This window comes from Bubalus kerabau, chromosome 19 (genome assembly GCF_029407905.1).
Source record: "Bubalus kerabau isolate K-KA32 ecotype Philippines breed swamp buffalo chromosome 19, PCC_UOA_SB_1v2, whole genome shotgun sequence".
Taxonomy (NCBI): Eukaryota; Metazoa; Chordata; class Mammalia; order Artiodactyla; family Bovidae; genus Bubalus; species Bubalus kerabau.
In genome coordinates, this window is record NC_073642.1 from 14,820,575 (window position 1) to 14,845,597 (window position 25,023).

General features: G+C 40.8%; 1 protein-coding gene across 12 annotated transcripts in view; it reads right to left on the reverse strand.

Annotated features, from left to right (window-relative positions):
• CHD2 (chromodomain helicase DNA binding protein 2) overlaps positions 1-25,023 on the reverse strand; it is a 108,718-nt gene that overhangs the window by 61,396 nt on the left and 22,299 nt on the right. For 10 of the 12 annotated variants that reach the window (XM_055555473.1, XM_055555472.1, XM_055555474.1 and 7 more), the window contains 12 exons: positions 24,096-24,182; positions 22,428-22,489; positions 15,807-15,911; positions 12,878-13,018; positions 11,165-11,298; positions 10,242-10,467; positions 8,824-8,924; positions 7,899-7,943; positions 7,575-7,753; positions 5,447-5,571; positions 1,998-2,214; positions 123-212 (listed from right to left, as the gene is read on the reverse strand). In XM_055555473.1, the coding sequence (XP_055411448.1) occupies positions 123-212; positions 1,998-2,214; positions 5,447-5,571; positions 7,575-7,753; positions 7,899-7,943; positions 8,824-8,924; positions 10,242-10,467; positions 11,165-11,298; positions 12,878-13,018; positions 15,807-15,911; positions 22,428-22,489; positions 24,096-24,182 (1,512 nt within the window). The remainder of the gene's footprint in view (positions 1-122; positions 213-1,997; positions 2,215-5,446; positions 5,572-7,574; positions 7,754-7,898; positions 7,944-8,823; positions 8,925-10,241; positions 10,468-11,164; positions 11,299-12,877; positions 13,019-15,806; positions 15,912-22,427; positions 22,490-24,095; positions 24,183-25,023) is intronic. The other 2 variants (XM_055555469.1, XM_055555470.1) reach the window with 1 other exon arrangement.

Sequence of the window (25,023 nt, forward strand, 5' to 3'; positions counted from 1 at the left end):
ATGGATTTTATGTTCTTCATTTGTTGGCTTTTTTAAATAAAAACAGAAAAATAACATGGCAAGGGGGAGGCAGAGACCACACCATTTGGACAAGTCACACTCCTGGGTTACCAATTACACACCTTATCTTTTAAGAGGATCTCATATGTTGTTATAAGCGCATTGAACTTTAGCCTTTTGGTCTGAGAGTGAATCCATTCATATTCTCGTATCTATAAGAGAAAATAGAAATTAAGACACAATTTCTACTTTAAGCCTTCTATATCACCACCAAGTCTTATGACAGATGCAACAAAATATGCCAAATAAAAAATTAAATCTAATTAGAACTTAATGAATACCTTATACATTCTAAACTGATCTAAGCAATCAAAGTACAGAGCAATACAAGTTAGAATTAAAAGATCTATTACTGAGCAGCAAAAACTTTATTGCCAGAATTCAAATAGTCTTCTCTCCATATTACCCCGCCCCAATACATTTGAGAAAAAAATGCATTTCATGAGTAATTAAACCCTGGTGACTTGAACTTATCTAGAGATCTTCCAGAATGAAAATTTTCTTAAGGAAATATAATTTGATTATTCTTTGGGTAGGGCATACTTTTATTAGTAAATAAAACAAATTCCAACTTCTGACTTGGTCAGAAATTTCATTAATCATATAGCAGTAAGATATGGCCCCCAAGAAGGAGGAAAGGGAGGCTTACAGGATTAAAATACAACCTAGTAAGAATGAAAATAACATCAATGCAAACAAATATAAAAACTAACACATTCATACAAAAGTATAAAGTACATAACTGGACACCCAGCAAGCACAATGGTCCATGATAAAGCTCCTACAGTTTGGTTATCAAGTTAGGAATGGAGAATGGGTCAAGGAGAGCTTGAGAAAATCACCATCAAGTGGGAAGGAAGAACAAAGAAAAGGAGTACTGGGAAGAAAAGAAAGTGTACCTGACCCCACAATTATTTAGAGTTCTTTTTCTTTGCCCTCACCTTTCAGTGCAGTGGTGTTTGAAGCAAGTCTACATAATCTAGATTTTCTTTTTTAATGGTTAACGGATGGATCAACAAACTGAGGAACTATTATGTACTTAGAAACTCAAAATTAGAGCAATGAAATCTGCCAGAGTTTAGGTTAGGCAATTTCAATGAAACTATCAGCAACTTCCTAGAAACAGTTCATTCCAACGTACATCCAGTGGTGAAAAAGCCCAGGTCTGGGATTGAACACATCCTTGTCCCAACCCCAGCTCTGCCACAGTCCAGCTGGCCTGAGGCCAAGTGTTAACCTCTCTGTCAATTTCCTTCATCAGTTGATTGGAAAGAATATCATCTACTTTAAAGACTATCATAAGGATTATAGGTAATATATATGAAGTACCCAGCACAGGGCCTGGCACACAGTACCTTAAAAAAAGTTACTCGTTACCAAGAAAAGATCTGTCAAACAAAGATAAACTTAAGCCCCTGTGTTCCAAGTTCCTGATGCTCAAGTTAACTTTGATATCAGACAAATAATTCTCATGTCTGCTGCTCTGAAATAGCTCACCGTCCTTTTACTCCTTTCTTATAAGTTATACAACTGTCCCATTTTTTAAAAGTTAGGAAACAAATTCTAAGAACTAAATTATTTTCAGTACTATCTCTGTCAAATACTACTAACATTTCATAAGGCGTAAACTCTATCGCATAATCCTTTGTAAATTAAGTGGTCTTGAAAGTACACAGAAAAGAAAGAAGAAAAACTTAATACTGCAATCCATCTAGGAAAGATTCCCATTCATGTACAGCTGTTGTTTTTCTTTACAAAGTAAGCATACGTTTTTAAGACTATCAGAATTGTATTTTTGTGATACAGAAATGTCCCAGTAACAGGGGCACAGCACAGTGTCAGAAGCACAATTTTACTAAAGACTATAATAGCTTTAGGTCAATTTCCAAAATACATTTATAACACAGATTCTATCCCAATTCTTTTTGTTTACACACCGTATTTCTGCTCATCAGGTCACCTATGTAAACCACTACGTTAATCTCTGGTGCCCAGATTTCAAACTCCCTCTGCCATGAGGTGAGGGTGGATAAAGGGACGACTATAAGAAAGGGGCCATACAGCTGGTGTTGGTGGAACAGGTAGGAGAGGAATGATATGGTCTGGATGGTCTTTCCTAGGCCCATTTCATCAGCAAGGATTACACTGTTACTTCTGCAGAAAGAAAAAGATAAAAACAAAAAGATCATCAGTTCACAACAAAAAACAAACAAAACAGTATATGCACAAACAGCAGAGGCATCAAGGCCTCACGATATCCCTCAGCAAGTCAGGGGTTTTGAGCCTCAAATGTCTCTCCTCTCCTCTCCTCTGCAATCGTCTCCTGCGTCAGAAGACAGCAGGGTAACAAGTAACCTAAGTATAATTGAGGTCTGGATTACTGTAAGAGCCGCTTTCCATCTACCTCTTATAACAGAAGGCAGGTTTGGAATAGTGGTGTAAAGCACATGCCCTGGGCTCCATCAATGCAGAAGGCAGAGGCAGACGGGCTACCCCACTCCTGGTGAGCCCTACAGCCTGACAGTCACGGGCCCTTGTTCAGACTGCCCACCCATTCCACTGCCTGCCACTGGGCTGCTTAATGCTGTAATCACTACTCTCCAGACCTACATGCCGCAGGTGCACAGAGCTTCCTTTAAACATACTGGTATCTAGCAGGGGTAGGCTGCAGATCAGATCTCTGAATCCCACCCCAGACCTGCTCAATCGGAATATCTGGAAAAGGGCTCAGAACTCTGTATTGTTAACAAGCACTCCTGGATACACTGTAATATGGGTATACTCCTTGGACCACACTTTGAGACAGACGGCTCTAGGGGACAGGCAGGATTACAACAGGGTGCTAATAGGAAAGGACTGTCCAGATACTAGGAAAAAACTTTAATTAATTTGAGCTAATTTAAACTTAAAAAAATAGCCAGAGTTAGGAAATATGTTCTGGAAATAGAAAAGAGTCCATTTGGCAGGAAACCAAGGATGCATATATGCCGTAAGGTTGAAAATATAAAAAGGTTCTTGAAAATGAGGCCACGGGAGGTTTACATATGTATAATACACACTTAATCAGTGGACCAGAGAGAACAAAAACTAATATTCAAGTTAAAGACAACTAAGTGATTAGAAAAACAAGACATTTAATTCACCAAGAAGATATCCCTGAGTGATTTCCCTCTTATTTCTCTCACCTTTTCACACCACTGGGGAGGAAACAGGGTTAATTTTCTCCAACATTTCCTCTCCCTAGCAAACTGCCACTGTCCATTTATACACATGAAAGGAGGTCTGATCTGCCTGTTTTTCTGGAACTAGACCAAAACAGCATGTTACTTAATGCAAGGTTCCCACAACCAGGGCCCAGTAGCTAACTGGGCCTTTTTCAGCTGATTCTGAATTAATGAGTTTAAAGACTCTACAGGGTGTGACTCTGGACGAGGGCTCCTAAGAGTCCTGAAGTGTAAAGCAAGAGGATTAGTTACACAACTTCTAAGGCTCCACTGAGCTTATAATTGTCCTTTAGGAAGCGCACATCTCACTATTCTCGGAAACAAAAATAATCTTCCAGCAATCGAGAACAGGAGTTACCTCAGACCTCCATTCTCAAAGGAATCGAACCTCAAGATCTTTGTTTCTTACACTGAATGTTAAATATTACATAAATTTTAACAAGACAAAAAACAGATGGCTCAACTGGGAAAGTCACATAAATGCATCTCCGTAATGAAAAACCATCTTTTCAGCACTGAGAAAAGCAGCTCACATGTCTTTGCTTTGGAGCTGTAGTCTATTCTGAAATAAGAATTCTTGCTTTGCCACCAAATACTGACAAAATTAAGAGCTGCCATCTGGGGAAGGAATGTGCAGACAGACATAGGTGCTTCCCCTCCCTCCTTCGCCTCTCTGTGCCGCCATGATGCTGCATATGGGTGTCCAGGCTGGCGCTCTCAGGAATACCAACAGTGTGGAAAAGAGGCAAATGCCAGGTGCCTATCAAACCATGCTCCAAAGCTGCTGTCAGGCTTCTAACCCTGATGAAGAAGCCTGGTTACGCTGGCAAATTTGAAATCATCCATGATCACTGCGCTGTACAAGTTGTTGAGAGCCTCACAGGCAGGCTTCGTAAGTGTGGAGTGACCAGCCCCAGATTTGATGTGCAACTGAAAGATCTAGAAAAATGGCAGAATGGCCTGCTCCCGTCCCGTCAGTTTGTTTTCATTGTACCAACAACCTCAGTGGGCATCATGGACCATGAAGAAGCAAGATGAAAACACAGGAGGGAAAACCTTTGGATTCTTTTTCAAGGGATATAATACTTATTTGCAAATAAAACACCTTGAGGGGGTTTAAAAAGGTACTTTTCACCCTGTATGTTCTATGAGGACAGGGAAATCCTGTCTTGTCTTGGTTCACTATTAAATTCTCAAGGCCTACATGGGTTCCTAATGCACAGTAATTAGGGAATACTTGAGTCTGCAATTGAACTTGGTGAATAAAATTCATGAGTACAGTCTCAAAGTACCTTTAAACCTCATTGTCTCATCTCTCTTCTTTTTTCCCAAGACTATGGTAATCTTATTACAAAAAGTGAAGGATAATTTCACAAGTTCAACTGTCAGAAAACTTTCTCTAAATGGGATGGCCTGTATAGCAATTGGGGAGCAGGGGAATCACAGGACTCTTTAGCACCAGTATGTAAATTAGAGATCTTCTCTCATCTTAGAATAATTCCTTCCACACCAAAGATTTGGGCAAATTATCTTGCTATTTGTGCTCACGAATAACACAGTATGACACAGGTCGCTGGCTATTACCCTCCCAATAACTAAATAACAAAGTACTTTTTACTTCAGGCTAAAGTGGTAATTACACATACAGGAAAATTCCCAGAAGTGATTTCTCTTAATCAAATATATATATACATACATACATACATACACACACACACACACACACACACATATATATATATGATTTTTTTTTCTATAATATACAATGGACTTCCCTTGTGCTCAGTGCTAAGAATCCACTTGCCAATCCAGGAGACATGGGTTCGATCTCTGGGTCAGGATGATCCCCAGGGGGAAGGAAATGGCAACCCACTCCAGTATTCTAGAAAATCCCACGGACAGAAGAGCCTGGTGGTCTACAGTCAATGGTATCCCAAAAGAGTCGGACATGACATAGTGACAAAGAACAATAATAATATACAATGGGGCTTCCCTGGTGGCTCAGATGGTAAGAATCTGCCTGCAACGCAGAAGACCCAAGTTCAATCCCTCGGTTGGGAAGATCCCCTGAAGAAGGGAATAAAAAGGAGTAATTCTTTGCATCTAACATGTTAAACAGCCAGAAACAGTAGAGAAAACATCAAACATAATCTTCTACGTACTTGCACCAGGAATGAGCAAGCCAGTTGAGACCTTCCAGCTGATAATCTCGGAGCTCCAGATTCTCTCCTCCTAAATATGCCGGCTGTTTCTTTAAAGCCACAAATCGTGGTCTCTGCTTCAGGGCCTGAAATGCAGAATTGAACAAAGACCAGGTATGAAGAAAACCTTCTTCATATGTTAACCTGTTAACCTTCTTCATATGCAAACCTGTTCATATGTTAAAATGCTAACCATGATTTGTGCACTCTACACTAAAGCATAAGAATTGAAATTTCACATCTGTATCACCAACCACACCCAACCGACCATGAGTTCCTGCATTGTTGTCTACATCCCCAAAGCCAGACGGCAGCCCGAGATTTTGTTAGTTATTGCTTCTTTCCTGAAGTAAGTTTGTGAACATCGTTAAACAGCACTTACTCTACATCATCTCTACAGTGGGGCAGTGAGTCACCTGTTTTCCTCTTGGCGTTACCTTACTCTATAAACAGCACAAAACAATGCCTCTCGGAAAGTCTGTCTATGCTGCCATAACAGCATTTGTAAATTCTGAAAAGCAGCCCACCTCCCTTGAAGCCCCAACTCTGTGAGTCTGGCTTTCTGAAGGAAAAGATGCTGCTCTCACCTTCAGAGGTGTGAAGATTTGGCAGCCTAGTAAAGCCATGTCTCTACGGTTTGCACAAAATGTGTCTTCTACGGCCAACTCAGTTTGGGAAACACTGGGTTGAAAAGTTACATGCATCCCATGGCTCGTGACTTTTCAAGTCTACCATGTTTGTGGATGCCGTGAGCTTACAGGAGAAGCTCATTCAGGAGTGCATCCCAGAGTGATTTGCCCACAAAAGCCTTTTTTGCAGGGAGCATTTCTCTGAAGATGAGCACTCTCTGGAATGAGTGCCCTATTAAGAAGGGTCATCCTACTGAAGTATCCGATAAGGTAATTACTGTTTGTCTCAGCTCTCCTCTGTGAGCAGCTGGCAGCCAACAGAATCAGATGCCTCACTCGCAGCTGTCCGCTCCCGCCAAGTCTCCCCACAAACCTTCTCCTGTCTGACCCTTCAACTGCTGCTACTGCCTTCATCCTCACACCAACTCTCCCTTCAGGGGCTTATTCTACATCTTCCTGGTGGGACCTTCTGGCTTTAACAGTTACTTACTCTGGAGTCTCCAACCCACAGTCGTTAGATTAAGCTTTCTAAATGAAATACTGTTTCTGGCCTGCTGCTCTGCTCAAGAGGGTAGGCTTATCAATACCCACAGGATAAAGTCAATATATCCTTCAAGGTATTCAATACATACACACTTTGATTTGTCAATATCACCTCCCTCTTCCAACCCTGAGGCCCGGTGGTCCCCCAACTATATTACAAAAACATCTTTCTCTTAGTATCTTTCACAAGAGGGCAATAACCTGGGCCCCCTTTTATCTTGTCTAACCAGCTCCAATCTATTCTTCAAGGGTAGGGCACTTCATGTACCACAACTTCCTCTAGTTTTAAAACCCCTTCAGTGATCCCTGTGGCTCAGTGACTTCTGCCTCTGGATATCGTCACACTCACTGACCTCCAGTGACACATTGCTTTTTACAGGTACAGGTTTGGTGCTATGAATCTGAAGACAACCTCTCGGACAAAGAGGCCATGTCTTACGTATACTTTTATTCCTGAGGACCCAAGCATTCCACTTTATACAGGGAATAAATACCAACAAAAGATAAGGATCTGTACAACCAGTCTAGCAGAGACTGGTTGATCCAGTCTTTGGATCAATCAAATAAGACAGCCTGTACAGATTCTTGTCTTTTGTAGAATTCACTCACTTCCTTTTCCTGCCACTTCTCTTCAAAGTGCTTTAACTCTTTCAAGGAGTCTCCACAGTATCTCTGAACTAGGTATATCTAACTGTGTAAATAGTAAGATGAAAAGAGTCAGTAAAGCCATTATACAACACATCCTGCTCTCCTGTTTTAATGGTTTTCCTTTGATACCAAGATTAGGTCATCTTCTTCCACATGAGAACTGTCCTTTACTTCTGCAGTCTTTTCTCCCCCCAGCATCTATGTGTGTGGCCAGGCCTTTGCAGCAATACATCTTCCCCTGAAAGCTCAAAGGCCAGCAGTCAGCACACCTTGCATTCTCTTGTGGGGATGGTTTTTGAATTGTTGCGACTGTGGAAGCTGTCGATGCAGCTCTGGAATTTCTTTCCGATCAGGGCTTCGTCTTCCCAGCTGCACTCTGAATAGGGCAGTCCCATCCACTTGCATAGATACTCAGGTTCGTTGGAAGGGGCCGGCTTCCGGCTGTGAGCTATTTCACACAAAAATTTACAGATCAGCAACTGCCAATTAAAGGAGAGGGGTGACATTCTGTTTTATGTGTAACCAAGGCAACACCACATGGCAAAGCATGCATCGCTCTTAGACAGTATTTATAAACAAGATCTCTCACTTACCTGGAAAGTCTGTTTGACCCAGTGTAGATTTGCTTGTCTTCACAGCTAAATAAATGGAAAATTAGGTAAGTTATCACCAAAACCAAGAAAACAGTGACATTTCAGGCCCTGTGAGGAAGAGTACAAATATACTCTACTATCTCATGTCTTAAAAAAATAAAAAAGAGACAGCCGTGTTGTTCTCACAACCCTATCTGGCCCCATTTCTGTCTCCCCACCCCCACCTGCAGCCCCACCACCCCAGGGATTCATCCCCCCGGGCCAGGACTACTGCCGAGCGGAAGGATCAAGCCCCAGTCCTCCCTGACTGGCAACGCCACCTGCCTCCTGAGCTACCCGGTGCTTGGCACGCCTACCCCCTGGCTGCCACCTCATTGACGGGCCTTTCTCACTCTCCTCTGCTGGTTTCTTCACAACTTTCAAAAGCTGGAATGCCCTCAGACTTCTGCTCTCACCATGTGTACATTTCTTGATGATCTCATTAAACCTTAGGCTTTAAATACTATCTACACACAGATAAATTCTCAAGTTTCAATCTCCAGCTAAGACTGAGTTCTAAACTCCAGATTCACATCCTCTACAGCCTTCACAATACTATCCACTTAGATGACTGTGAAGTATATCAAACTGACAAACTAAGCTCTTGACTTCTCTTCCCTCAGTCTTGCTGTTTCAGTAAATGGTACCTCCAATCTCCTATTTGCTCAGGTCAAGAATACTGACACCACCCCTCTGTCTTCCCCCATCTCCAAATCTACCAGCAAGTCTTGTTAGCTTTTCCTTCAAAATAAATCTAGGCATCTGACTATTCTCCAAATTTACACCTGCAAAAATGCATTTTTTAGTATCTATACCTTACTCCCAAAAAAAAGTTCCTTTATTCCTGGAACTCCAACACTGCTTAAATGAGTTTCCATGTACTTACCTATTACTCTTTCTACGATCTGATACTGTTTGTTCAGCTCCGAGGCCAGCTCTTGTTGGCAGTTGAAATATTCCACATCTTCAGGAGAAACCTTCCCTAACCTGGCCAGAAGTCAAACGAGGAAGAGTACATACTAATTAGATCTGGAGAATCCATACTCATCTATCAATGCAAAGTCAAAACAGGAAAGGAAACTTAGTCTTTACTTTCATATGTCCCTTTAGTGATCTTGTACTAATAATTAGGCCAGAGATTTTAAGAAAAACATGTAAGACTTGTAGAAACACTGAAACCTCAGACTTAAAGGACACACCAGTTGTTCTTGCTGATGTGGCCTGTTTATAAAGAAACCTAAAAATAACTATTTTGTGTGATAAATTCATGTGATCTGTGATAAATTCATATATCTTAACAGACAAGGCCAATAAAACTCAGATTATAAGAAAAGATGTCTTTTTTTCATATCTGATGGACTTTAGGAGTGATTAAATGTTGACATTTTTAGAAAACCAATTATTCTCAGTTATAAAACACCACCAGCAACTTGAAATTAAATACTACTATAACTTTCAAGGACTTTCAAAATTCTAATGATTCTTTACAAACTACCCATACCTCAGAGATATATAATTTTGTTGTTGACTCAAAGAAAAAAAGTATCTGATTTACTAAAATAGCATATTCTGCACAGTAATAAAACAGGAATTGGAACCCATTTGTCCCTATTACTAACACTAATTAACCTGATCACATGATACTGAAGTGTGTGTCTCCAGGGGGAACTTACACTTCTTATTTATTATCAGTTTAGGGGTGTGTGTATTGTAGCCCCATGTTTCTCATACAACTTGACATGTTCAAAGCTGTAAGCAAGCTAAAAACCACAAGGTGATCACAGTTTCAGAACATTCCTGTCACATCATTTCAGTAAACTGTAAAACCAAGATTCGTTTTAAGTATACCATATCCCAGAGAGTTCTAGAACACTAAACTCCTGACATCCAGGCTATGCCAGCATAACCAGAGAAAGTAACAAGGTGCTTAAGGACATGAGCCTTGGACTCAGGCTGCGGGAGTCCGGGGCCCACAGAGCTGCTCTGTAGCTCACTCTGTCAACAAGTAACACTCTGTATAAATCTCACAGGCTTACCGTAAGGACTGACAACAAGATCAGATCTGAAAAACGCCCCATAAACTCGTTGTTATTATTAAACTCTACAGACTTCCTGGCTATACATAAAAATATGTATTATCTTCAGGTCACAGTTTTATAAAAGGTAACCATGGATGCCTCCACGTTCATTCAGTTGACAGAGGCAAAATTTGATATTCTAGACAGTCATGTTCTCCACTATTTAAAAACTCTCCCTTCCCCCAGGCTGCAAGTGTATTTCTTTTATCTAGGAAAGGTAATGTACCACTGCTTGATTTCATCCTCTTTCTTCTTGAAGTTCTCTAGTTTTTTTAGACCCTTCACTTTTTGTTGCTGTAAGGACTCTTCACTCTCCCATGTGCTGTGGATATATGACCAGCCCTTCCACTTGATGAGGTACTGGACTTCGCCTTCATCCTTTTCAGGGTCAAAGTCGCTGCTAGGGTCTCCATTAGCTTCGACTGCATACACAGTGGTAGAAGCTCCAGTGGCTGAAAAAGATTCAGTTAAATTTTAAGAAGTATGAAACCAGACCCTGAAAAGCTTTCCAAATACACAGTTGTTAAAGAGTCTCTTTTTGGATGAAGTACTAAAATCCTTTATCTTCAAATATGCAGATATTCACAAACAATACAGAATGAACATGCCCAGCAATTTCAAATGTTTTCAAGATGCAAACCCAATTTTTCCCATTTAAACATTCTAAAATTTGCTGGTGAAATCAAAGAAATCTTTGTGTTCAAACACAATAAATACGGAACAGCAACATCCTTTTGTTTTGGTCCCTACTAACTCAAGCTACATACATAAAATTTGGGCCTTTCTGAGCAGAGAGAAAAAGTAATCTGCCAGCTTCCAATGGCAGGGAAGTGGCAGCAGGAACCACGTCTAGCCGCAAAGGTGGCAAGAAGCTCCTGAAGCAACGCAAGCAGCAGGCTGAGGAGATGGACAAGGAAGCAGCAGCATTCAAGCAGAAACAAGAGGAGCAGAAAGAACTCAGGGAGCTAACAGCAGAGGCCACAGGGAAGGGCCCTGGCCACAGGCGGTTAAGAAAGCTAGAAAAAGGGAAGCTGTTCCTGTGCCTAAGGCAACAGTGACCCTTAAATCCATTCCTCCTTCAACATTTGCGCTCCCTGCCCTAACGCTTGTTGCCACCTATAGCGAGAATGAAGCACTGTCTTTGCATACCTCCTTTCTTTCCCAGCCTTGAATCTAAGACCTTTTCAATAGTTTCACTATTATCCTGCTGTTCATCAACTCCTTCTCCAGTCATTTCAATGAGGTCATCTGAGTCAGTCTCAAAGTCATCGTCTTCTTTATAACTGCATGAGGAATAATGCCGAATAAATAAGAAACTATCTTTTCAGATCCAAAATCACCATATGTAAGATCATTAGGACAACCCTTTTGGCTCCAACATGGTGTTTTGCAGATCAGCCATGATAAAGTAGGCTCAAAGTTCATTTTTTTGTTCCTGCTTAAAGTATTACTGCATGTTTATAGATAGCGGCAGGAAGGCTAACTCATATTTCAAAATAAAAACTGACTAAAGTGATTTTTGTAAGCAAGACACAGAAAACTACAAGGACATTCTTATGTTTTCATTTTTTAACGACATCATTATTATGTATAAACAAGGAAACAACTACGAAGAAAGAAAATGCATAATGAAAAAAATTGCCTAATGAAAAAACTGGTTCTAAGATTAATGCATCAACCCTGCATTTTGTCTCCCAATAACAAGAATATGAAATTTAAGTCTTCAAGTCACTGAGCATGCTTCCTGGTACTAAAAATATTAAAACATAACCTTCCACCATATATTACATTAACAACAAAGGGTTTGGGAGTTACAAAAGAGAAAAACACAATGCTGGATGCAGTACAGCTAGCTATAGGAGGAAAAAGTGCTAAGCTACACATTAATATATTCAAAGCCTAGTCTTAGCTTTCAAATTGTTAACTGGATTCACTTAACAGGTTATTAATAACTTCAGGATTCAGCTTCACCATCTTTAAGTAGACCAAAAGAAAACTATGTACCCTCTAAAATGAAATTAACTGCCCTCTGACTGGTATAAAGTAAAATATGTATGTTTTGTATCTATTCCTTTATTTCATTTTCTATTAATTATTCATACACTATCATAACCTTGATAAGATTATTACATCCAAGTAACATTATATAAAGAAAGTGAAAGTCGCTCAGTCGTATCTGTTTGCGACCCCATGGACTATACAGTCCAGTGAATTCTCCAGGCCAGAACACTGGAGTGGGTAGCCTTTTCCTTCAACAGGGGATCTTCCCAACCCAGGGACAGAACCCAGGTCTTCTGCATTGCAGGCAGATTCTTTACCAGCTGAGCTACAAGGGAAGCCCAACACTATATAAGCTGAAACTCAAAGGAATTTATCTGATTGAAAGTGTAATTCAAAAGCAAGACTGCAATCCAAATGTCTTTCCTAAAAACAGTGCTATACTTTTATTTTTGTTATTTTCTTGGCCAAACCACAGCGCCTGTGGGACCTTATTTCCACAACCAGAGATCGAAACCGCACCCCATGCATTAGAAGCATGGAGTCTCAACCACTGGACTGCCAGGGAAGTCCCAAAGAATGGTATGAAATGAAGATAATGTCACTACCACTCGAGGAAACGTGAACTTGAAGTAGTTCTCTTCAGAGGAATGAAGGCTTGATATGATTTATCACTATTATTTCCATTTTCCTATTGGCCAGGACCATTCTTTTTGAAAGAACCTTTCTGAATACAATCTCAAGACACAGGTCATTATTTTCACCTGTCAAATGTCTGATCCTGGACCTATTAACAGCAAGCTCTAGCCAGTTACACTATGCCCCTTCCTCTCACTAATGAAACCCTTCCGGGACATCACCTACCTCACATTTTTAGCTGCTCTGCGGCGCGTCTGCCTTTTGGGAGCTTCATCATCTTCATCCTCATCATCAGAAGAGTCTTGCTTTTTCCTCTTTCCACGCTGAGTCTTAGGTTGCTTTTTAACACGAGGTTTGGGCACTGTTCTAAAGTGAGAAAAGGAAAAATGGCCAAGTCCTTATTTCATCATTTGGTGTCTACTTCAAATCTATATAACTGTACTGCCCAGAGCAGGGCTTACCATAGAGATTAACCAAGGGAATGTTAAGACATGAATATTCCTAGGTCCTGTTCCATGAGATTCTAGTTCATGAGAAATCTGCTTCACTAGAAACAAAACGGTTCTACTGCTGACACCCTCCAGTCATTTACAGGAGACACCGTCAACCGCTGTGACTGCAGGTCCCACACTCACGGACTTAACCAACCAGGGATCAAAAACTTATCTGGGGGGAAAAGAAGTCCACAAAGTTCCCAAATGCAAATCTTGAAACTGCTGAGCATTAGCAGCTGTTTACATAAGTATTAACATTGCAGCAGGTATTAAAAGTAATCAACAGATGACTAAAAGTACACGGGAGGAGAGGCCTAGTCTACACGGAATACAACAGCAAAGCATTTCATGTAAGGAAGGGACTTGAGCATCCGCGGATTCTGGCATCTATTTAACACAAGGCTCCTGGGACCCATCCCTGGCAAGGATGAAGGGAGGACCGCACTGGGGGTTCTCAGGCAACAACTCTCCACTGCTCCTTAGGATCGCCTGACACCACAATACACACAGCCTGTTGCTGAGGGCAGCTCTTTTCTGGGCAGTTTGGAAATATCTACCAAAGTTACTAATGTAACCATTTTACTTCTGGGAATAAGTAAAAGATACAAACAGATATAAACTGATACAGGCACAGTAAACTATTCACTGTGGTATTTGCAATAACAAAAGATTAGAAAAACTGAATGGTCATCAAGTGGGAACTAGTTCAATAAACAGAATACTTGTTATTGTTGTTCAGCCACTAAGTTACGTCAGACTTTTCTGCAACCCATGGATTGCACCAGGCTCTCTGTCTTCTAGTACCTCCTAGAGTTTGTTCAAATTCATGCCCCTTAAATTAGTGATGCTGTCTAACCATCTCATCCTCTGTCACCCCATTCTCCTTTTGCCTTCAATCTTTCCCAGCATCAGGGTCTGAAAACAGAATACCCTGCGACCATAAAAAACAATAGAGAGGGAGTAGTTTTCTGTGCATTGGTAAGGAAAGATTTCCAAGAGAGATAATGAAAGAAAAATGCAGATGATGCATGGAATGTTATCATCTGTATAAAGAAGTAAAGGACAAGAAATAACTACACATATTTTTTCTTCCATGTACATAAAAGACACCTTGGAGACTACCTGAGAGACTGTGCCCTGCCACAGACCACGGGCACAGCTGAGGAGATCGGCCCTCTGCAGGCGGCGCCACCCCTGCAGCCAAGACGGAGGGCCACAGACTAGGAGCTCTCACAAGGAAATCAAGTACTCCAGCAGCGGCGAAAAGGTGAGAGGAGAAAGACGGTGACGGAAACTCACAATCACAGCCATCTCTTTCTCTCATACTTGCCATAACCAACACGACACAGACAGATGACCAGAGAGTCAGTAAAAGATGGGTAAAATCTAGAAGACAGACCTGGAGTGGGTTCCAGGGCTGAGAGCTGAAACTCAGATGAAAGGAGACAACACTAATGAATCTCCCTACAGGGGTGGAAGGTGAGGGGGCAGGTACAACATCCTAAGCCATGGACAGACAAATATTTCTGCTGTAAATGGCCAGAGGATAAGTATTTTTTACTTTCTCAGACAAGAGGCAAAGTTGAGGCTACCACAAAGGTACTTACCTAACAAGAGAAAATAAATTTCAACAAATATTTTACGGAAAAATTCAAAATAAAATAATAATGATCAAGTGTATTTTTTGTGATACAACATCTACTAATAAGAAGAACAGAATTCTTTTTGAAGTGATGATAGCATTTCACTTAATTAGTGTTCGAATTTAGTGTTCCTTATCACGAAACTACAAATGTTCACCAGAAGCTATACTGAGGGACTTCTCCAGTAGTCCAAGGGGTTGGACTTTGCCTTCCAATGCAGAACCCTGGTCAGGGAGCTAGGATCCCACATGCCTTGTGGTCAAAAAATACCAAAGCATAAAGCAGAAGCAATGTTGTAACAAATTCAATAAAGACTTTTAAAATGGTCCACATCACAAAAACTTTTTAAAAACAAGCTATATTGAGTTCACAGGCCACATAAAAATGGGGGGGTGGGGGGAGTGGGATTTGGCCCAAGACAACATTTGCCAACCCCTCCTAACACTGCAAGGAGAAAAATCTTCCTGGGGCCTCGTTGCCTCCTGTCTTCCTCCCCCCATCACCAATACCTTTTGTTGCCATCTGTCTGATCAGAAATTACCAGTTTCTTCCCACCTCCACCTACTTCCATCTCTGGACAGATTCTTTGCTTAATGTCAATACAGATGGTACGAACAGGGTAATAAACAGTCAAGTATGTTTCGATCAGCCAATTAAACGTAGGAAAAATTAGTTCTCCCCAAAAGAATCTGTACCCTGGTCAAATACACAGAGAGATTTTTTTTAAGAGTGGAAGATATATTTGTTCCTCATAACCAGTCCACCTGGAATATGAAACAGCAAGATTCACTCTCTACCTATGTACCGTGCAAACACACAAAATCCACAGCAGCTCAGTCATCTAATTACTTGCTAACGATGCAGATGAGCAAGAAGTTAATCAGGCATTCAGAATCCAGAGTCACAACACACTGCAGCTTGGCAACTGAGGCCCCCGTGCCAGTACTACACCGTCCTCCTCAACCTAACACAGACTGAGCTCAACCAGAGGCAGGGACGCCCAAGCACGCACGGCACCTTCTGGGGACAGGTCTTCTGGCTTTCACTGTCTGCTCTGGTTCGCTCTCTGCACTGGAGCCTTGTTCCTGTTCATCTTCCGAGAGCTCCCGTTTCCATTTTTCTCTGTGATCAAAAGCAAAGCAAAATTTTTTTTTTTTTTTCTCAAAGAGTTCCTAAAGATCGTTTCGCTTGAAGAATCTGACAAAACCCATTTCAAGCAGAAGAGCAAAACAAGGCAGAACATGTATATTTTAGATATTATGCTAACAGATTAGTTTTAGCTCCAAATTTTGGTTGGGCTCCTTCCTGAGATGTGTAATACCTATTCCTATTTTGTATTTGGTATCAAAATAAATGATGAAGCTAAGGCTGTATTTTTTTTTTTAACTATTTGTTCTAAAAAAAAAAAAAATGTTGCCAATTCTCTAATATTTTATTTTTATTTACTATTATCATTGATCAGACTGAAGCTATAATATATACTAGATCAGAGGTTTTCAAATTTTAGTATGGATCAGAACTATATAAAGGATTTGCTCAAAGAGTTTTCTGGGCCACAGCCAGTTTTTGATTCAGGAGGTCTAATGTGAGGCCTAAAAATCTGAATGTTACCAAATTCAGATGATGCTGATACTACTGAGAGAGTTCTCTGAGTACTACACTAGCTATCTTCAGAATGTGTTGATTAAACAATCCCTAAAATTATGTTATCAATGATAAACCTGCCACCCACTAATTAACCTGTCCAGCTAATGAAGTAGTTTTAATAATCACTAAATACAGTAGGTGTCCTTTTGCTCGTCAAGATAACGGATGGCGTGGGAGAGCCATACCCTATAGGTGCCCTGCTATGCCCCAACAGTTTCTGAAGTTTCCTTGAAGACCAAAAAAGAAATCACAGGAACTCAGCTCATTTCCCACCTGCAGGGAAGAAGGAAGGAATACACATAATAGCAACTGGTCAAGAAACATCCAGGGAAACAAAAAACTCAACAGGCAAGAACCTGGTTTAGGATTTCTCTCTAAACAAAACAATTACCATGTGCCTCTGGGTCTCTGTATAGAAAATGAGGTTATGTTAAAGACAACTGCTGTCAAATTGCAAAGTCAAGTCAATATTCTTCATGGGAAAATAACTCAAAGTAATAGTGGAAGAACCTTTCTAAACAGTCCTACACTTGATTCAGTCGAAACACCAGGAAAGAAAATGTTCTCAAGCCTTCCATGAAAAGGCCACAGAGCACTTCCACGTACATTACTCAAGTTCTACTGGCACAAAGGCAGGCAAGTGGAGATACATCTTTGTTAAATACAAAGAATGAACCCTATCAGTCTGCCAGACAGGTAGGGCGCACTTATGGATGGTGACTGGTAAAATATTAAGGTCTGCTATTATCACCAATACCCATCCCTCCCTCTTTAAAGCAAACCATACTTTGGGCTTTGGGCACCCGCCTTATTCTCGTTTCCTAGCGCCTCATATAATAAATGTGTTCTAAAGGATCCAAGGAATAGATGGTGATGGCCAGGAGGAAAAAAGATGTCTCCAGCAGTGGGGAGACTGGCACCTAAGGATCTAGCCTTCCTTGGCCAAGACTAGAACAGTTTATTTACCCCTTAGAAGGAGCTTACACAGTCAAACTGGAGAGCAGTGGTTTCACAGGAAACAAGCTTGAAAGAACATGCACGTAAGACCTAACAGAAAGCAGATGAGATGAGAAAGATCTACAATCAAGTATTATTCGTAATTTCTATAACTCTGCCAGGAACTGAGACTGTTATATCAGAGTAGCTAACGAGGTCTGCTTCAACAATTTTAGAGACTAAAGTGGCAGTAGACACTGAGAGAATGGAGGTTGAGAGTTTTCCAGTTAAACTGCAGATCTGTAGACGTACAGATAACCAAGAGGACTTCGAATCTTCCAATATGAGAAGGTACAAAAACTTAGCCAAGCAACTGGTCCAAAGTACTCTTCCCACACAGAGGGAAAATCAAGCCCAGTGGGAACAAGCTGTTTGGTGTATGTCAACCCACATTTCTGCTATTCTCAACAGAACCTACTGAAGACCATTCCAGGAGGAGCTGAACAGTTAAGAGGGTTAAAAGGTTGAAAGGAGTTTTATATATATGTATCTGAAATTGGTGGATTATTTCAAATTTCATTTTAATTTTCAAGAATGGTGGGGGAGGGGGCAAGTTAGGACCAGCAATACTGTTAATTCTGTATAAGTGGTGAAGTGAAAAGGGCAATCAATTACTAACAGATTACTGCCCCAACCCTGGCTCTCCAACAGGTGAAACCAACATCCACCCCTCGAGTTTGCTGGCTTCTCAAATAATGTAGACTATAGGAGGAAGACTCCCTGACTAAGCCATACATTATAAGTTGGGCTACAAAGAGAAGTCTCAAATATGGGATCATGATTGAAATATTTTCCATGTTAAAGGAGACCTGAATTGCCAGATCCAGTTCTAAGAAGCCACCAGTGGGATTCCCTAAATGGGACTCAATGGAACTTTGGCCAAAATTTTGGGAACTGGGGGGGAAAAAAATACCAAGATTTGACCACTGAGGCCTCAAGGCCATATAAATAGACAGGAAAAAGTCAGAATGCAAGTTAACTAGGTATGGTTTTCTTTCTTTACTGGGAAAAAGTGGATTCCTTTTTTCTTTACTGGGAAAAATCAAATCTAAACAACTATAAAGAAGGGAATGAACAAAAGCCATTTTAAAATAAAATAAGCCTAAAATTTGGCCAAGAGCCACTGAGGCTTCCTAATTAACTGTCTTTAAGAGCTCAAAGAAGGGAACTCCTTTCTCCTCCACTTTAGAAGGCAGATAAGGAAAACAGGGAACCAACTGCTTTAACGTCACTGATTTTCAGTCGATTTTCCCAAAGAGGATGGTGTTCAGAAGCAAGTCTCAATGAAGAGGATAAGTCTGTTCTAACAAGGACTCTCTTCTGCTGTGTCACAGGACTGTGACAGACTCCTTTGCTGCACTGGCAAGGAAGAAACAACTATAATCTCAACTATAATCTCAGGAGAGTAACTTCAAATGATTACAGACAAAATCATTTTTTAAATTCCAGGTGGAAAAGAGGGTTCTGGAACCACTGTTCAGTGGAGCTGAACACTACTGGGACTGCAATGAGTCAGCAGAAATCCTACCCAACATTTTACAAATTAGGACAGCATGAATAGGGACTGCCTTACCTACCTCCTGCGAAACCTCTATGCAGGTCAAGAAGCAAGTTAGAACTGGACATGGAACAACAGACTGGTTCAAACTTGGGAAAGGAGTGTGTTGGTTATATGTTGTCACCCTGCTTATCTAACTTCTATGCAGAGTACATCATGAGAAATCCAGACCGGATTAATCACAAGCTGGAATCAAGACTGTTGGGAGAAATATCAACAACCTCAGATATGCAGATGATACCACTCTAATGGCAGAAAGCAAAAAGGAACTAAAGAGCTTCTTAATGAAGGTAAAATATAGAGTGAAAAAGCTGGCTTAAAACTCAACGTTCAAAGCCAAGGTCATAGCATCCACTTCCATCACTTCATGGCAAATAGATGGGAAAAAGGTGGAAGCAGTGACAGATTTTTCTTTTCTTGGGCTCCAAAATCACTGTGGACAGTGACTGCAGCCATGAAATTAAAAGATGCTTGCTCTTTGGAAGAAAAGCTATGACAAACCTAGACAGAGTATTAAAAAGCAGAGACATCTCTCTGACAACAAAGGTCCATAGAGTCAAAGCTATGGTTTTTCCAGTAATCATGTATGGATGTGAGAGTTGGACCATAAAGAATTGCCAATTAATTAAAAGAATGTTTTCCTCCTCTAAGCTTTTAAAATGCTAATCACATGACGCCAGCAGTTAGTCCCTTCCAAGACTGTAGTCCTTAAAGTGTCAATGTCACAAAAGCAAATAAAGTCTGTGAAAGTGCTCCAGACTAATGAAAGCTGACATCCAATACAATATTTAACCTGAGACTGGATTCTGTACTGTGCGTAGAAAAATATTATAAATGACACTGTTGAGTTGAATGACCAAATTGGAATCCAAATTAGACAACGGTATTGTAGCAATGTTAAATCTATTTACCTTAAAATTGTATTTTGCTTACAAAAGAGAATATCCTTATTCTTAGAAAATACACACTTAGTATTTAGAGGTTAAAGACCATGGTTTATGAATCTTAGTCTGAAATGGCTCAGAAAAAAAACATTACCTTGTGTGTATACATAAATATATATAAAGAGAACTCTCACAATGAGAAAGCAAATGGGGCAAAAACGGTACACAGTGGTGAATCTCAGTATACAGGATTCCTTGTACTGCTCTTACCCTTAAAATTTTTCAACTCTTTGAAATTAATCCCCCCAAAAAAGTTTAAAAAATGGTTCCTTTTAAAAACTTTAAAATCTGTGAGACAATCTGCAGTGTTTTGGAAAAACATTGCCCTGTGCTAATATTTCACAATGTCCACAATGTCCAGTTCTGAAGCCCATGTGCGCACACACTAGGTCGTCCCCCTTGCTGAGACCACAGAGGGCCCAGCAGTGCCGCCTCTCGTGACCTGAGTCTCAGCACCTGCAGGACCTCCCTTAATCCATGTTACTAACTAAACCGACTCAGGAAAAGAGCTCTCCACAAACCCCAGTGCCCTCCAGCTGCCCAGAGGAGGGGGGCCCAGACAAACAGGCATGAGGAAAACCTCCGCTTACGATAAGTTCCTAAGCAAGAGCCCAGAAGTAGACAAGCAGCCTCACAGAAGACATCCCCTCTCCCTCTCCCCGACAAGAAGTGGAAAGGTTCTACTCGGGCAAAGAACAGTCACAAGGGCCTCTGAGAGCTGCCAAACTTGGGAGAGCTCTCAGGATTGAAAGGAGAGGGAAAAGCAAATACAGAAATCAGTCAAAATACCAAGTCTGATGTATTACCCAGGGGCTGAAAGCTAGAGGGATTCTCACACCCAAATAAAGCTACATAAATGAGGTGTTCAGGGACTTCCCCTAGTGGTTCAATGGTCAAGACTCTGCGCTCCCACTCCAGTGATGAAAGGTTCAATCCCTGGTCAGGGAACTAAGATCCCACATGTACAGTGGCCAAAAAATAATTAGGAGTTCAGGTTTTCAAATACAGTACATTTAGATTCCTACCAATGGACCTGCAGAATGTAGACAGACGGTGGAGGAAAAAACACATGCATGGACTTCCCAAAAAGCCTCTGAAGCCTTTAGCCTGGGAAACTGAGATCTCCTAAGCAGGCCCTGGAATGGGGATAGAGCCTTCTGAGCTGCCACGAAGCAGGGGCTTGCCTACAGTCATCATTTCTGCAACTCTAATGAAATATTTAAAACACAAATGGAAATTGTGTGCCCTCTGGGCAGGGCAAAATTAAACACTATGACTTTTCTGAGCATAGTTTCTAATAACTGTGTTAAGTTACCAGAATAAGTATTACCCTATTTTAGAGATGGGGAAATTTAAAGACTCACGTTACTGTGCCTCTGGCCAAATGCTTAAGAATTATGCTGTGCTTAGTCACTCAGTCATGTCTGACTCTTTGCAACCCAATGGACTGTATAGCCCACCAGGCTTCTCTGTCCATGGAATTCTCCAGGCCAAAACACTGGAATGGGTTCCCATGCCCTCCTCCAGGGGATCTTCCCAACCCAGGGCTCAAACCCAGGTCTCCTGCATTGCAGATGGATTCTGGATTCTTTACTGTCTGAGCCACCAGGGAAGGCCATCAATACTGGAGCAGGTAGCCTATCCCTTCTCCAAGGGATCTTTCTGACCCAGGAACTGAACTGGGGTCTTCTGCATCGCAGGAGGATTCTTTACCAGCTGAGTTTCTAGGCAAGCCCAAGTTAAGGATTACAATACTTTAAAACAGAGAAGATATAACTGAGACTCTCAACAAGAGCCAAGGACAACCGTTTACCATGAGAAACCCCTGAATTTGTGTGCAGGGTTTTGAGTATTTTTCTGAGAAGACAGGCTGTAGAATTCAGTTTGTCAAAGGGATTCATACATTCCACCCCATAAAGATTGAATTATTTCTCAAAAAAAGTCAAATTTTTTTACCATAAGTAGAGTTTTTAAAGTTTTACAATAACAAATATATAATCCATATCATAAAGGAATTTCACATTAACCTCATGAATTAAAATTTTCTTGCTTATGAACTGCCAACAGTAAAACTACACAGACACAATAAGGTATTTCATATTAAAATGGGTGTCCAATCAGTATAATTTTATCACGCCAACACAGAGAACAAATGAACAGGAAAAACAGCCAGTCTAAATGTGTTCCTTGCTTAACTGGAACAGAACACCAAATGCCTGTATGTTTGGGATTTGTGCACATTTTTAAGAAAAAAATAAAAATAATGGGGCTAATAGGGCAAATCAGATGGAATAGCTGTGGTGTGCCCTGAAAAGCAGCCCAACGTTCAAATGCCCCTGCTGCTGCAGCAGACTCAGACAGACAGGAAGCCAAGACAGCAGAGACAGAAGCAGGCTCTGGGGCCCAGGGCGCACTGCAGACACAAGGCAGGCAGGCCCGGAGACAGCCGCACGCTCCAACTCCCCAGGCAGGACCACCCCAGGGGAGACTTACTGTTTTTTCAGCTGCCTCTGGCCTCTTCTCTTTGGGCTCCCACTCTCAGACCCGCTACTTGCCTTCAGGGTGTGAGGGGGGAAAAAGATCACAGACTTTAGTTCACAGTTCTCAGGGACAACACGAACCCCGGTTCCACGATCTACTCAATGCAACATTACTCAATATGAGCTTTCAGACAGAAAGACACCTAAGCCTCTGTTTGGTGGTGTTCACTCTTTCGTTTTGAAAATTAATTTGTCTCTTACTGCTGAGTTACCTGTAACGCCAAGAAGTATTTGTTTCAGCTGGACTTCTAAGAGAACACAGTCTAATAAAATTTTGTGATGAAGGAAACATCCTGTGTCTACAGTGGCCCACTGAGCAGCCAGCAGTCACACGTGGCTGAGCCCCTGAAATGTGGCTGGTGTCACCTGGGAATGGACTTTTCATTTTACCTAATTTTACCTAATACACATTTTAAAAGACCCATGTCTAATGGCGACCATACTGGGTGCTGATACAGAATGTCTGGCATGAAAATGCCACACAACATTTAGTGTGCCTTTAAAGGTGGTGACTAAGAACCTGTTTCATTTCAGACTCAATAAAGCGCTTGTTCAGTCATGAGCCAGCAGTACTCCGCTGACAGCAGCAGAGCAAGCGATTCCAGTCACGGACATCTGAGCAGCTCTTTTCCCCAGGTGTTAAATCGGCAAGATACTCCCATTTCTGTTGGTCCTGTGACCTACCAACAATGTGTTAATTTATATACAAAAGGGAAAAGGTATATACACCATGTGCTTGGTTATAACAAACAAGGAAAAAGAAAGCTAACTAAGGGTAACCAGCTCAGAGGTCACTCAAAATAAAACAGCATAAATGCTGTGCATGTGTTATGGTCAATCACATTTTTAAAGTATACTTACTGCCCCAAACTCATTAACCTTTGGCTACTAATATTTAACTGTTATCAGTGGGACGTTACATAGTTAAGAACAGCAAAGTCCGCCAAAGAAGGCAGAGGGGACATTTCACTGAGAGACCGAAGAACACCTCTTCAGAATGTAGGCTATAAACCTAACACAGAGTTAAAACAGAGGATTTCCCCCAAAACTTCACACAAACTGAGGAAAGGTCTGATTCTATAGAGAGAACAAAATCCAATATATAACACTAGTTTTTAAAATCATCAATCTATTCAATCTCAGAAAGTAAATAGGCACTCAACATTTTATATTGCACATTAAAATGAACTCGGAAACCGAATTTTAACCATTTAGGTAAAATAATCACTTAGGCACACTCTCCCTTTCTCAGCAGAAAATCTGAAACTACTTCCATTGTCACCGGTGCTTGGTGACCCAGTTAACAAAATCTAGAATTTACAAACTCCATGCTTTAAAAAGTAAACTTCTTGCTATAATCAATTGCACTATGAGAAACAAACAAACTTCAAGGGCAGTTTTATATAACACTCCACTAAAGCACCCTCTATGACATGATTTCCTGGTAATTTTTTTTTTAAAGCCACATGTGGCTTTTCCAGCTGAATTAGGTTTAAAAAACTTGCTTTCCAGTCACTTAACTCCCATGCCTGAAGTTCATGGTAATACAAACCAGAGTCAGAAAGGATGAGGTAAGGTAAGGAGTGTGATCATATCCCCTTAAAACATTGTTTTTTCTTACCTCCTCCTTAATATTAAATCGTGATGGTTCTTGTCTGCTTCGGTTTGACCGCCTAACCCCATAAACATCAGGATATTCTTCCCACATCTGTAAAATTAACAGACTACACATGAATCTTTTTTTCTTGACCCCCATTTACTATTTACATTATTGGAACATATATTTCAATTTAAGTGAATTCAAATTTGTTTAATGAGACAATAAAGGACCATCTTTAAAAAGAATAAAGCATATTACCCTAGAACTCATTAAAGTTGTGACAATACCTCTTCGTCACTACATGGCTATTAAACTAGAAAGTACGCTGCTTACCCATTGTCAAAATATAAACTTACAGTTGAACAATATGGAGACATAAGAGAACAACTGCTTCCACTAAAATAATATTTACTTATGAATTTTAAGTCCCTAATGCTTTCAGTTTCAGCTTTGACTGCATAAGACTCATGTGAGAAACTCAAATAAAATCAATAGAGCCCCACCACCAACTTTTTGTTAAGTAAGCATCAGTTTACTTGTATATATTTAAAAATTCCTCAGGATGTGCAACATGCCAGATACAGTCAAAATTCAGTATTTCCAACATTCAGCTTTAAGTTCTCAGAACAAGACCCACTGGCACCCTGCTCCAGCACACGTCATTTTACTCTCTAACAGTATTTAACCCTTTGCCTTTAAGACCTGATTTTGGCCTCTCCTGCCTTCCAAGATGGCCTACAGTCTTTCTATGGAGTGTGTATCTTCCCAAATAATCCCCCTATTAGAATTTAAAAGACTCAAATTAACAAATCAAAAGGAAAAATACAAAAGGCCCCCCTTTTCTCCCTGCTGCTCTAAGCTGCTCTAAGGATTCACCTAACCCCCAGCCTCTATTCTTCCCACAGGTAATGGCTGATAAGTATGTTGTGTGTGAGTGAAGTCAAGTGAA